This window comes from Dermatophagoides farinae, chromosome 6, assembly GCF_024713945.1.
Source record: "Dermatophagoides farinae isolate YC_2012a chromosome 6, ASM2471394v1, whole genome shotgun sequence".
NCBI classification, from domain to species: Eukaryota; Metazoa; Arthropoda; class Arachnida; order Sarcoptiformes; family Pyroglyphidae; genus Dermatophagoides; species Dermatophagoides farinae.
This window is the reverse complement of record NC_134682.1, coordinates 2,697,540-2,710,498: the sequence shown is the minus strand read 5'-3', so window position 1 is coordinate 2,710,498 and position 12,959 is coordinate 2,697,540. Positions and strand designations below refer to the sequence as shown.

The 12,959-nt window shown below is 30.8% G+C and overlaps 3 protein-coding genes across 6 annotated transcripts; 1 reads left to right on the top strand and 2 right to left on the bottom strand.

Annotated features, from left to right (window-relative positions):
- Positions 1 to 768: 768 nt before the first annotated feature.
- On the top strand, positions 769 to 5,659 carry LOC124493928 (uncharacterized). 2 transcript variants are annotated; one of them, XM_047057050.2, is made up of 11 exons: positions 771 to 1,696; positions 1,758 to 3,199; positions 3,257 to 3,403; positions 3,462 to 3,612; positions 3,678 to 3,764; positions 3,815 to 3,961; positions 4,024 to 4,563; positions 4,630 to 4,954; positions 5,015 to 5,038; positions 5,093 to 5,325; positions 5,390 to 5,659. In XM_047057050.2, exons 1-11 carry the CDS (start codon positions 962 to 964, stop codon positions 5,546 to 5,548), a joined length of 3,990 nt encoding a protein of 1,329 aa, XP_046913006.1. In that variant the 5' UTR covers positions 771 to 961; the 3' UTR covers positions 5,549 to 5,659. The 2 variants fall into 2 exon arrangements, 1 of the variants encoding a protein (XP_046913006.1); XR_012832281.1 differs by lacking the exon at positions 5,015 to 5,038 and having other exon boundaries at positions 769 to 1,696; positions 4,630 to 4,971.
- On the bottom strand, positions 5,612 to 8,116 carry LOC124493929 (voltage-gated potassium channel subunit beta-2). 2 transcript variants are annotated; one of them, XM_047057051.2, is made up of 4 exons: positions 7,470 to 8,116; positions 6,051 to 7,289; positions 5,891 to 5,979; positions 5,612 to 5,808 (listed from the first exon to the last, which is right to left on the bottom strand). In XM_047057051.2, the coding sequence occupies exons 2-4, from the start codon at positions 7,252 to 7,254 to the stop codon at positions 5,671 to 5,673; spliced, it is 1,431 nt and encodes a 476-aa protein (XP_046913007.2). In that variant the 5' UTR covers positions 7,255 to 7,289; positions 7,470 to 8,116; the 3' UTR covers positions 5,612 to 5,670. The 2 variants fall into 2 exon arrangements, with proteins under 2 accessions (XP_046913007.2, XP_075588033.1); XM_075731918.1 differs by lacking the exon at positions 7,470 to 8,116 and having other exon boundaries at positions 6,051 to 7,451.
- Positions 8,117 to 8,259: 143 nt separating this feature from the next.
- On the bottom strand, positions 8,260 to 10,993 carry LOC124493931 (uncharacterized). Of its 2 annotated transcripts, XM_075731919.1 has the most exons (6): positions 10,465 to 10,993; positions 10,155 to 10,389; positions 10,038 to 10,074; positions 9,507 to 9,869; positions 9,290 to 9,445; positions 8,260 to 9,226 (listed from the first exon to the last, which is right to left on the bottom strand). In XM_075731919.1, exons 1-6 carry the CDS (start codon positions 10,623 to 10,625, stop codon positions 8,928 to 8,930), a joined length of 1,251 nt encoding a protein of 416 aa, XP_075588034.1. In that variant the 5' UTR covers positions 10,626 to 10,993; the 3' UTR covers positions 8,260 to 8,927. The 2 variants fall into 2 exon arrangements, with proteins under 2 accessions (XP_075588034.1, XP_046913008.1); XM_047057052.2 differs by having other exon boundaries at positions 8,260 to 9,445.
- Between the last annotated feature and the right edge of the window lie 1,966 nt (positions 10,994 to 12,959).

Below are 12,959 nucleotides of genomic sequence, written 5' to 3'. Positions count from 1 at the left end.
ACAAAACTAAACAAAAAAATTCTTTTTTTTTGTTCCATCCATTCATTCATATTATCAGTGATCCACCTCTCAAACATATACATAACATTTGTATATATACAAAATGGAAGCAATCTCAAATGTACTATGTAATTCCATTTTTCCTAATTATCCTTCACTAGTTTTTTTTTCTACCTTTTTATCAATCGTATAAAAACGTCATTCATTGTTAATACAATAATTTATTAAGCTATATGATTGCTCATTACTTATGGATTACATACCAAAAAAAAAAGTTGTAGTTGAATGAGAGAAAAAAAGGATTTGATTCGTGATAGTGGTTCGATTATTTTTTTTACAATCATTATCATCATCGCAGGGTACAAAGAACTCTTTGGTCGCATGGTAGCCAAATTTTTTCTATAATGAAATGTAATTTATGTTTTGACCAGCAATGACAATGAGATTGTCCGGTTGTCAAGGCTGTCAACTAGTGTAGTATTCTATTCTAGCAGACGGAAGTGACCGTTTTAGAATTCAGAATCCCAGTTAGATAGTCTCAGGTGTTCTGACCCGGACAAACAAAAACAGAATAAAAATTCTTCATTGTGACTGATCGTTAATTCTAATTTTTATTCATGCATAAGAATTGTGGTATGAAATGCTCGAATTTCATTAGTGACTAACCGTGGTGAGTGTGTGTGTGTGTGTGTTTGTGTGCATGTGTTTGACTACTATGACTAATTTCACCATTATGGGCAAAAATTTTTTTTTTATAAATTTGAAATGAAACATTTTTCTCTCATCGTATATTGCATTAAAGGCTGGCGTCATATCTATTTAATTGTTTCATTCGTCTTGATTATACAAAAAACTGAGTTGCTTCATGTGTGTATGGTGTGTGGTGTTTATATATCATCACAATGAATTAATGGCTTTAATTCTTGATTTAAATTTTTGATTAATCCCAAATAACGAATGAATGAATAATCATCGATTGCCAATAGATTTTAATATTGGTCCAGCACCATCGTCAACAATATCTTCGAAGGCTATTCGTGAGGCATCAGAACGAAAGGCAAAAAAATTACATTTCTATCAGAATGGCCGGCCATACGGTTCAAAGTTGACCGTATCAATTATACCGGGAAAGGAATTTACCGGTCTTGAACAATTTTATGAATTTTTAACGGAAAAAACTCGCCTTTTAAATGGTGTTCATTATATATTCACTTCAAATGGTAAACTAATTCGATCATTGGACGAACTTGAACATGATCAAACATATGTTATATCCTGTTCCAAGAATTTTGTTCATTTTGCATACGGATCATCTAATCCATCGCAACGGTTAACTACCGGTACACCAACAAATGCTGTCCGGCACAAGTTTGCACGTGAAGATGATCTCAAATTATTGCGTCCATTATCATCAAAATTTAACAATGTTTATGCTGTTAATCATCATTATCATAAATTGAATCAAAATATTAATAATAATTGTCATATAGAAAAACCACAACAAACAACGATAATTCATACACCTAATCGTGATATACGAACCGTTACGATAGTCAACAATAAAAACCATGATATTCATTCGAAAGTAATTTTAAATTTAAAAACACCAAAATCATTCGATCTTTTGTTGACCGATTTAGGCGATGCTGTTCAACTAAAATGTCCAAGAGTTATGTTCACATCGAATGGTCAAATGGTAAGACAAATTAATTCTTGAATTTTTGTTTACAATAATTTATTTGGTTTTCAATGTTTAGGTGAATAGTATATCACAATTAAAACATGATTTAGCACACATTAATCTATTCTATATTGATAACGAATATCCTCATGAACCATTATCAATGTATCCAAGATCACCTACACCGAAAGGCTATCAATCACCAATCGATAATAATTGTTATCACTGCAATGGATTTCCCATGCAACAACAGCTAGAAACATTGATTTCACATTCATTGTTGAATAACAATATGAACACAAATTTCTCATCATCAGTCCAATCAAATCAGGTAATATCCCCTACAATCAATCATGATACTTTACCGTTTTCTCCGGAAGTTACAAATCGTCGTATAAATCGTCAAACGCAAGCAACCAATCAACGTAAAATATCAACACCAAAATTCGATATGTCCACACCATTATTTGTGGATCGAAGTAAACAACCTGAACATCAACAATGTCTAGGACCAATATTTGGTCTTGATCAGATTACTTCGGATAAATATAATCAGATACAAAATTATGTGGAAAAATTGCTCAACGATACTTCAATACAGATTCAAAATGAAGGTCTACTAGTATCACCTAGTATTAGCCCACAACAAAATCTCAATGTTCAACAACAACAACAACAGCAGCAATCTAAAGCTGAACGAAATCGTAAGAATTCAATGAAATTGAAAAAACAACAAACGGAAAGAAATTCTCCAAAACGAACTAAAAGTTTGCCAAGAGGTGCCATGAAATTGAATCCAGAACCACCAATTATATCTAGGGGACCAATCAAACAAGCCGATAAAAAGCTCTCAAGAATATCACAGATTAAACGACCTAATGCCCGAATCGATACATCAAAGAAAAAAGTTGGAAATTTAAATAAAAGTAGCGATGATATAAACTATAAAACAAACAGTACCTTCAGCGAAAATGATTTATCATTTCAATGTCAGCATTCAAAACGATCACTGCCCACATTGAATCGATCAACAGAAACAATCAACAAACAAAAACAAAAACAAGAAACTTTGACGCCAATCTTAAAACGAAAAGCCATTGGATCGAATGAAAGTCTTAAAATATCGCAGCATAAAACACCAATTAACAATAATTTTATCCAGCGACAAAGAAAAGCGAAATCTCCTACTCCTTGTCTGCGATTACAAGTTCCAGATAATAATAATGAAATATTCAACACATCAACGATGACAATACGCGCGGGAAAATCATCAGAAAATCTATTTTCTAATATAAAAAAGCAACCCTTCAAACTGCCTGTGAAATCCAAAAGTTTTGTCCTATCTTCCAGCAATAATAATCAATCGAGTAATTCAACAAAAATGAAACGAGGACCATCGGATCTTAACGTTGGTGCTAAGGCCAAATCATCTATAGCGCTGAACAAATTGCGTGATATTGAAAAGCATTTGCATGGCACGCTTTCAACGTCTGAATATTATCTGGAATTAGACAAAGTGTAAGTTCATATTTTCAAAGAATTTATGGTTTTCAAATTTTTTTTCCCATAATAAAGCTACGGTTACAATGGTAAACAAGTACAAAATCTTGTCTATTTGAATACCGAAGAGTTGGCATTCTTTTCCGGTGTGTTTGCCATATTATGGAATCATCAATCCGGAAAACAAAGATTTTATACTGAACATGAACATGATATTTGCTGGTAAGACAATATTTGATGGCACGTTGATTATCAACTTCTAATCAAATCCTGAACGAAGCCTTAGAGTAGATCCTAGCTGTGAATACATTGCAACTGGACATGATACGAATTCTACTATGATGATTCGTATTTGGTCGATCAAAACGCTAAAAACGGTTAAAATTCTAACGAACAAATGTGAGCTGATCGACATGGAATTCACGACAAATGTATAATTAGCGGTTTAGAAATTTGTTCATTTTTTTACTTATCTAGTATTTTTTTTTTTTGTTAGAATTCACTCTTTATGTTGACAGGTGGTAAAGAATCCAACATAAGTCAATGGAATTGGAGGCTCAAGATTAATATTGCCAATACAACGGTATGTTGGAATTTTGAATGATTTTTTTAAAAATTAAATCTTGATTGTAGAAATCACTGGACAATAACGAACAACTATACGGTTTGACTGTTCATCCTACCGAAACCGATATTGTGGTCACTTATGGCAAAATGCATCTAGTTGTATGGCATTTCAAAAAAGATCGATCCATCGATAGCAGGACTGCATTACAAATGGTTTGAAATTAGCTATCCATTCGTTATGAAATTTTTATTTTTTTTTTCTCATTTTCATTTAGCAATCAAAAATCATTAAAACTATTCATTGTGCTGCTTTTCTCCAGGATAACAGTTTATTGACCGGTGATTCTCAAGGCAATTTAACCATTTGGGCACCATTCGAAGTTGATAAAGTATTAGAATTTGCCATCAAAGAAGTTAAAGGTCATGAATCGCAATTAACTTGTTTCAAGCTGACCAAAGAGAACATATTGATTAGTGGTGATCGAGATGGTGCTATTAAAACCTGGGATGTCAATGATAATGAATTTAGATTGTTAAACGCAGTAAAATTGCCATCGATAAGCGGTTCGGTATCGGCTATTACACCGCCGAAGAAATTGGACGAATCAATGAATATTTACATTGGAACTTCGAATAATTTTATCCTGAAAGGATCGGCTATAGAAACCGAAGATTATCAGATCATTTTTGAGGGTCATTATATGGCCATTCGAACATGTTCATTAGATTACAATAACAATATTTATACGGCATCGTTAGATCGAAAAATATGTAAATGGAATGATTTTGGCCTTGTTTGGAAAACGGATTCTAGTGTAAGTGTAATATTTTATTTATTGCCAATTCAAATGAAATCATTTTTCATTGATTCTATACATCAGATACAAGGAATGTCCTCTAGCGTTCATCCGGCAGGTCAAGTATTGGCAGTTGGTTCCGCAACCGGTATAATTGCAATTTTCAATTCTGGTTCCGGTGAACCAATCCAATATATTCAATTAACAACCGTTTGCATTGGTTGTATGTCATATGATGTAAATGGTGATTTTTTAGCTGCTGGATGTCAGGATGGATGTCTTCATGTGATACCTGTTCGAGATAATGGACATACATATGATAAGGTTTCCATTCTTAAAGGTCCATCGCCAATATTAACCTTACAATGGTCAATCGACACACAATTCATATTAACTTCAGTTGATGATAGTAAGCGTTCAATTGTTGTATGAATTTTCAATAATTAAATTTTTTGTTTATTTTCTGAAGACATGTATCAGGAATTGATACTATGTAAGTTTATTCTATTCATAATGATTAATCAATTAACAATTTTATTTTATTTAGGGGATTTACCCAACACACGTTACATTCGAAATGTAACAAGTTTTTCCGATAATCTTCAATGGCATAATGTCACTTGTAGCGGATTAGAAGATGCTCGTGGTACATGGGATAATGAAAAATTCAAAGATGTCATCAATATTTGTAAGAATTATTCACCCAATTTGAAATGTATCGTTACTGGTGATGAAAATGGTTTCATAAGATTATTTGCTTATCCCTGTTATGATACTAAGGTTAGTTTAGATAGCCATTTATCAACTTGTAACGTTTTAATTGATTTTTTTCCCATTTAAAAAGGCATCATACTTTCAATATAAACAAGGTGGTGGTAGCGTGACGGATGTGAAATTTGCTCCAAACGAATCATTTATTGCATCATGTAATTTTAATGGCACTGTTTTTGTTTGGCGTTTAATTGAATATCCAAAATTGTCCAAGACAATGACAAAATCATAATTTTGCAAAATATGGCAAATGGATACATATATTTTTTTTGTTAATGTAAAACGAAACAAAAAATTGAAATAAAATTTTTATTCAATTTAAAAATCAACAAACAAACAAAAATTTTCATCAAATCAAACAAATTCCGGTTCCACATTGACCACATCGATTGTGATGGATGGTGTTTTCGGATGTTGACGTTTTATTACTGGATTATTTTCAATAATCATTTCAATTTCATTATTGACCATTTCAGTTAATACAGGATAGATCTGTTTATAATTAATATGAATAATGGATTAATAATATGATGATGATGATTACGAAAAAAAATTATTAAGAAAAACATCATACTTTAATAGAATTAAGTTTTTGATAAAGTTCAGCAACTGTTGTTGCAGTAACCAAAATGCAATTGACATTTTCGTTTTGTAGACACCAAGCTATGTTTTAAAAAAGATTAGCAAGATAAACGTTAATTTAATTTTGAAATTTTAAACAAATTATATTATACCTAACGCAAGTTGTGTGAGATCGCATTGAAGTTTGTCGCATAATTTTTGTAATTTATTGAATTTAAGCTGATTCTCTTTGTTCTGTTGTCTTCGAGTGATATGTGAAATACCTTCATCATTCTGTAACGAGATGGGCGACCAAGTAATACAACCAATACCGGCCTTATGAAATAGTTCAAGCATTTGTAATTCCATTTTATCTCTAGAAAACATATGATATTCCATTTGTTCACAAATTGGCGGTGGACAGTTATATTGTCGAGAAATGGAGAAAGCTTCGGCAATGTGCATTGTAGAGAATCGTGATGTGCCCCAATAAAAAATAAGACCGCGATTGATTAGATAGGACATTGTTCGAACAAGCTCTTCCATTGGACACATTGCGTCCAATTTATGTACGATGATAATGTCAATATATTTCGTTTGTAATCGACGAAGTGATGCTTCCACTGCTTCAATAATAAACTTTCGCGATAAACCTGCGCCCATATGAGCCGATGGTCCAGTTTTCCAGAATATTTTTGTCGATATAATATAAGAATTTCGTGGCCATGGTCGTCTTTTGAGCACTTTACCTAATAATGTTTCAGCTCGACCATTTTCAAATGCATCACCGGTATCAAAATAATTGACACCATTTTCAAGTGCTGCTGTAATTATTTTTTCGGCCGTTTCTTCAGAAACATGGCTAAAACTATTCCATGCCGAAAAGGCAAGAATAGGAACACGTAAACCATTTTTTCCAATATTTCGATATTTCATAGCCACTCTTTCCTGTGGTGGTAAATGATTGATAGTGATGATATTATTATTGTTGCCAGTTAATGAATCATCAATATTATTATCATCAGTATTTGAATATATTTTATCGAAAATCTGTACAATATTTTCATTTTTGAAAAATAATTCTTTTTTCTTGTCCATGGCTGCATGATATTGTGAACGTTGACGATCAAGATCACCTTGATCAAAGGATTTTGCTTTATTATTCATCATCATGATGAGCGGTGTTTGAGAATTTCGTTGTTGTGTTTGAAAATTATTATTATTATTCATTGCCGTTGGTTGCGTTACATTGGCTGTTGCTGATGGTGATGAAGCCAGATAATTATGGAAAAATTCCTGATGATTATCATTGACAACATTTGATGAATGTAAAGTATCTTCATTAATCATATGATATTCTTGTTGGCTGTTTGACATTTTTATTCCATTGAATGAAACAGAAAAAAAACGAACTAAACGAAAGGAAAAAAAAAAGAAATAAACGAAACAAAACTGATAACAACAATCAACAAACAAACAAAATAAAACTACTACAACGAAAAAAATATGGTCGTTGATCCGAGTTTAGTCTTGGATGGATGAGACAAAAAAAGAAGAAAAAAAGTAAACAAACAAACAATAAAATAACAAACCGAAAAATTATGAACACAAACAAACCGAGCGAAGAATAATTTGAGCAGCATATAGAACTATATTCTACCAATGTTGCTCACATCATCCAAAATGGAAAATATTCTTCGTTACGGAAGAATCTATTGGACGCCATATTATTCTTTGCTATATATCATCGATCGTGTGTCTGTGTGTGTGTGAGGGCAAACCAGAATATACCACATATGGCTATATTATGCGGGGACGAGGAGAATGAGTGATTTTCGGATTTTTATCAAATTGAATGAAAATGAAAAACAAAAACAAAAAATCATGCACCAAATTTTTTTTCAAAGAATTACAAAAAAAAAGAATAAAATTTTATTCTTGAACTTAAGCTTTTGTCTATCAATGTCTGTGTGTGTGAGTGTGTGTGCGCATCCATGTGTGCCTGGTCTGTTGTATCGAATTCAAATTGAAATTTTTTTTTCTTGAATTCTGGATTCGGTCAGTTTTATGTGAAAAAATTCGCATTTTTTTGAAAATTTTTTTTGTTGTTGTTGCTTTTGCCCCCCCAAAAAAAAACCATAAAGGGCTGACTAACTGTTTAGACCAGTTTAGCCTGAATGTTATCAAAAGCTGAAACACCGATATGATTCAATATTTGTTCGACTAGGTCCATCATTTCCGTTCTTTGTCGTTGGATGTTTTTTCTTTTCTTTTCTTTTTTTTTGTTTTGTACATATTTTGATGATATCACAGCAATGAGCATAGGATGAGTTTTTGTTGGTGGAAAGTGGAAGGGAATACAAACACATGCACACATATATACGAATTATTTCGACAAAAATACGAAATTTTGGAACCAAAGTCTCTAATCCAGATATAAATTAAAAAAAAATTAATCATAATAGTAGTACAGATACATTGAATAAATTAGAATTTAAAAAAAACCATTATAAATGGATTTCTTTTTGCAATGATGATTTCAAAATCGAAGATATGAATGGATGAATAATGTTAGTGTGTGTGTGTGTGTGTTGTTGAGATATATTTGTAATGACTAATGTGAATGATAAAATAATGAAAAATTTAAAGTGTACAAAGATTTTATCAAGCTATTTGTGTGGATTAATTTTTTTTTTTTGCTTTGTTTTTCTTCGATACATTCGAATGTGGATGATGATCAGTGTTTTTATTCCTGTATACTGTATGTGTGATTGCTCTTTGGCGTTCGAGACCATATATAAATGGATTTAGAATTTACAAGACAAAAAAAAGACAAAAAAAAACGAACAAAAAAAAAGTATTGAGAATCATTGGAAATTAGAGATTGTAATAAAATTGGGAGACAAGAGCCAGGTTATTAATTTGAAATAATATATTAGTTATATTATATAATCGATTGATCCAAATCATTATTGGACATTCACTAATGATGTAATCTGGTTAGATTTGATTATTTAATCAAATTGGATTGAAATTGTATCATTTTTGTTTCATGCCCAATAAGTAGAATTATTATTAGTATTCGAATTATTCGATAATGATGAAGTCTGTACTGTTGTAACGGTTGTTGCTTTTGGTACGGACGATTTGACAGCCTTTAGTGTTGAACCATTATGAAATCGTTGTTGTTGCTGATGATGAGTTGTAGTACCGTTTCCTGTCTGCCTATTTGTTGGTTGACTTAGATTATCTAACATATTCTGTGCGATCATATTGGCAGATACAATTTGATTACTTGCAGGTGCTGCAATCACAGCAGTTGTCGTTGTTGTTGCCGGAGTTTCAAGTTCTATTCCGTTCGTAATCAAACTTGTCACAAGAATATCGTTAAGATTCAAAGCGATTTCCTCACCGAAATTTTCTTCTTTAACTTTTTGCCCTTGTTGTTGCTGATGGTGTTGAAGATTAGTTTGTTGATGCTGCTGTTTTAACGTTTGCAATACAATTTGTTGAGTATCTTTCTGGTGTTTAGGATCGAATCTCATTTGCTCAAAATGTGATAAAAGACCTTTAGAAATAATATAAATAAATCAATCTAAATGTATTAAATTTGGAAATTAAAAACTTACTATATTCATTAGCAAAAACGATCGAACATATACTGCATGGCCATAATGTAATTGCTGTTGTCATCGCTGGTGTGGTAGCTAATGCCATAGCTGATGAATTGGTTATATTCGATATTGTCGATGATGATGATGATGATGAAGATGATAATGATTCTTGTTGTTGACGATGTTGATGATTAATTTCAAAATGTTTTTTGAAAGACGATTCATCCAAATAAATTTTATTACAAAGTTGGCACGTATATGTTAGGATACTTTGAGTTATTGGCTGGGATAATAATTGATGTTGCTGTTGTTGTTGTGGCTGCTGTTGATTTGGAATCATTTGCTGATTTACACCAACGGTTATTCCTAATTGTTTTTCTATATATATACAAATGATGATCATAATAATAATAATATAATGGTTTTTTTATGTTACAATAAGAATATTATTTAATTGGAATTGTGGAATCGGATCGAATAGAAATGGGATCAAATATATAGAGTGTCATTTAGTAGCAAAGTAGTTTGGATTTTGATTCAAGTTACCTACGATTTGCGTAGGATTCATCAGGTCAGCATGTTTCTAAAAGAGAAAAATAAATTTGAATTAAATCAACATTTAAGTTCATTTTAATATGAGAATAATAAATTCTTTCTGCAAACCTTGGTCTGATGGTGTAATAATGAATTATGTCCTTTAAAACCTTTTCCACAATGTGGACAGAAAAAATTCTTATCAACATCTTTACTGGATGCTGATGATGAATCCTCATGTGTTTTCATATGTTGGGTTAGATTCGATTGTTGAATGAATGATCTTCCACAATCACATTTAAACGGTCTTTCACCGGTATGTAGGCGGGTGTGTTGCTGAAGATGACTCAATTGTTTGAACTTCCTGTTAATAATGAGTTGAATTAAAATTATTGTTCTATTATATCCTAATTGATTATTCGAAGTTCAATCGTAATACCTTTCGCAATATGTACATCCGTATGGACGTTCGCCCGTATGTAGTCGTGCATGTTGGGCCAATTGATGAACGGATGAAAAAGATTTACGACATTCTGTACATGAATGTGGTTTTTTTCCAGCTTGTGATAATGCAGCTGCTGTTGCTGGTGATAATGACATTTTTTGATTTTTGTTTGTCCAATCAATTGTTGTTGTTGTTGCGGAAATAATTTATTAATTTTTTTTTTGCTGAAATTGTTTCGTCAACTGAATTATCAATCAATTTACATGGAAGAACTGTTCAGATTTGGTAATCATTGAACTTTTCTTATTAATTTATTCAATTTTCATTAAATTTTTTTTTTGGAAATAATTCCCTCGCAAAAAAATGATGATTATCATTAAAAAAAATAAAAACAAAAGACACCTGGAAAAAAAATTCACAAAAATTCATTTCAATTCATTTCATTATTTAATACACACAACACACAGTACAAAACCATGGTGGCAGACACCGACGGTTGGATGGACAGAACGACAGACAAAGTGAGGGTGTCGAAGCTACAAAAAAAAAGGCGTTTAGGACTCATTATTATTCGTTGTACCACTACTGCTGATGGCCGTTGGCACTATTATGGATGTCTACAATGGCTACAAATGTAGCAAAAAACAAAATAAAAAATGGGAGCTGGAATTGATGACAAACGAGCCAGGTGAAAGATAGTAGCATTGGAATAAAGTATATAAAAACTGAATTATAGCACCATCTAGTGATAATCAGATTAAAAATGAAAAAAATTTGTCAAATATAAAAATCAACAAAAAGAAAAGCCTTGGATACAGAAAGAAAGAAAGAAGAAAAAAAAACATGACAGGACAAGCCAACAAGCATATGAATATACAAAATACGCCAAAAGATCGGGATTCATATAGAATTGAGAAAAACAAAATATGCGCGCACATCGAATTTGATTTCGAAATTGATTTGTAGGCAAAAAAATAAAAATAAAAATAAAAATAAAAAATGAAAACAACAAAAAAACCCAAAGACAAAAATGAAAATGTGATTCAATTTATTTTTGTAATTGATTGATTAGAAAAAAAATTTTTTTTTTTTTTTGTTCAGCCTTATACCACACCATTACATTAAAATTCAGGAAAACAAAAAAAAATTGTTAAATAAATGGATGAATTATATATGATCAATGGATGAATTATCCGAAAAAAAAAATTTATCCGGGTTTATGTATGTATGTTATTAAGATTGGTTGATTGGTTATTAATATTTTTTTGTTGTATCTGATTTATATTTGAAATTTCAAAAAAAAAAAAAATAATAATAATAATAATAATGTAATACGAAAAAGCGGTTATCAATATGATGATGATTAATATGAAAATGAATACACGATAAAGTAAGAGAATGAAAAAGAAAGAAAAAATCCAATAAAATCATATGGGTGTTTTCAGTAGGTGTGTGTGTGTGGTATATTTGTCCATGCAAAATTGAGCTATATAATATATATGATGAATCGTGTGTGTATATATATATATGAATCATGGATCATCATTCTATTGTTGACAAAATAAAAAAAAAAGAAATTCAAAAATTCAATCGATTAATTTAACGAATATATGTTCATTAGGGTTAGTAATATTTAAATCATTCATTGTTTTTTTTGTTTGTTTGTTTGTTATCATTATTGGATTCATTGGACATATGTGAAAAGTATGTGTGTGTGCATGTGTGTGGGTGGGTGTGTAGGTTATTATTTTTCATTCGGGTGCACAAACAATTTTTGTTTCATCGATTTTGTGTTTTCAAATCAAAATTTATATAAAAATAGAATTAGTTTGTGTGAAATATCTGTATGAGTGTGTGTGCGTGTGTTTTTTATTCATTTCATATATTGATGATTATTTGGTATTATTTATAAATATATCGTTCATATCTACTAAAAAAAAAATCATTCAGATTCGAATTGATTTATTGGAGAAAAAAAACAAACAATGTTTCGTTTTTGTATTTTTATGTTAAATAAATTGTAACCAAGTAAACAAGGACATTGATCCACATTTGATATAAAGATTTAGGATAAATCTTTGATCTGTATAGTTTTTTGTATCATCATCAGAGTATATATATAAAAAAAAATTATTATCGATGTTTTTTTTTCATTTCATGTGTGTGTGTGTGTGTGTATGTAGTATATACAATAATTCACACGCATTATAATTAGATATAATATAAAATTCATCATCATTCATGGCCACCTCTAATACATATATCTTTTTATCTTCCACATAATTCCATGAAATTTTCACTGTCAAATTTTGGTTTTCATTACTGTAGCTGTTCAAAAAAAAAATAATTGATAGGATTTTGATGTATATCTTATATATCTTGATTATTAGCGATTAGTTTGGCTTTAATAATGATGATGCTGATGATGATGATGATGACAGAGTGACATACATTATTATTAGTAGGTTGAATTTATTCAATATTTTTGA

Coding starts and splice junctions, on each gene's coding strand:
- LOC124493928 (XM_047057050.2), top strand. CDS start 962: ATGAATAATCATCGATTGCCAATAGATTTTAATATTGGTCCAGCACCA. Junction 3,200..3,256: donor TATCTGGAATTAGACAAAGT/GTAAGTTCATAT, acceptor CCCATAATAAAG/CTACGGTTACAATGGTAAAC. Junction 5,039..5,092: donor GTATCAGGAATTGATACTAT/GTAAGTTTATTC, acceptor TATTTTATTTAG/GGGATTTACCCAACACACGT.
- LOC124493929 (XM_047057051.2), bottom strand. CDS start 7,254: ATGTCAAACAGCCAACAAGAATATCATATGATTAATGAAGATACTTTA. Junction 5,980..6,050: donor TCTCACACAACTTGCGTTAG/GTATAATATAAT, acceptor TTTAAAACATAG/CTTGGTGTCTACAAAACGAA. Junction 5,809..5,890: donor AAAAACTTAATTCTATTAAA/GTATGATGTTTT, acceptor AATTATAAACAG/ATCTATCCTGTATTAACTGA.
- LOC124493931 (XM_047057052.2), bottom strand. CDS start 10,625: ATGTCATTATCACCAGCAACAGCAGCTGCATTATCACAAGCTGGAAAA. Junction 9,870..10,037: donor GAATCCTACGCAAATCGTAG/GTAACTTGAATC, acceptor GTATATATATAG/AAAAACAATTAGGAATAACC. Junction 9,446..9,506: donor CGTTTTTGCTAATGAATATA/GTAAGTTTTTAA, acceptor TTATTTCTAAAG/GTCTTTTATCACATTTTGAG.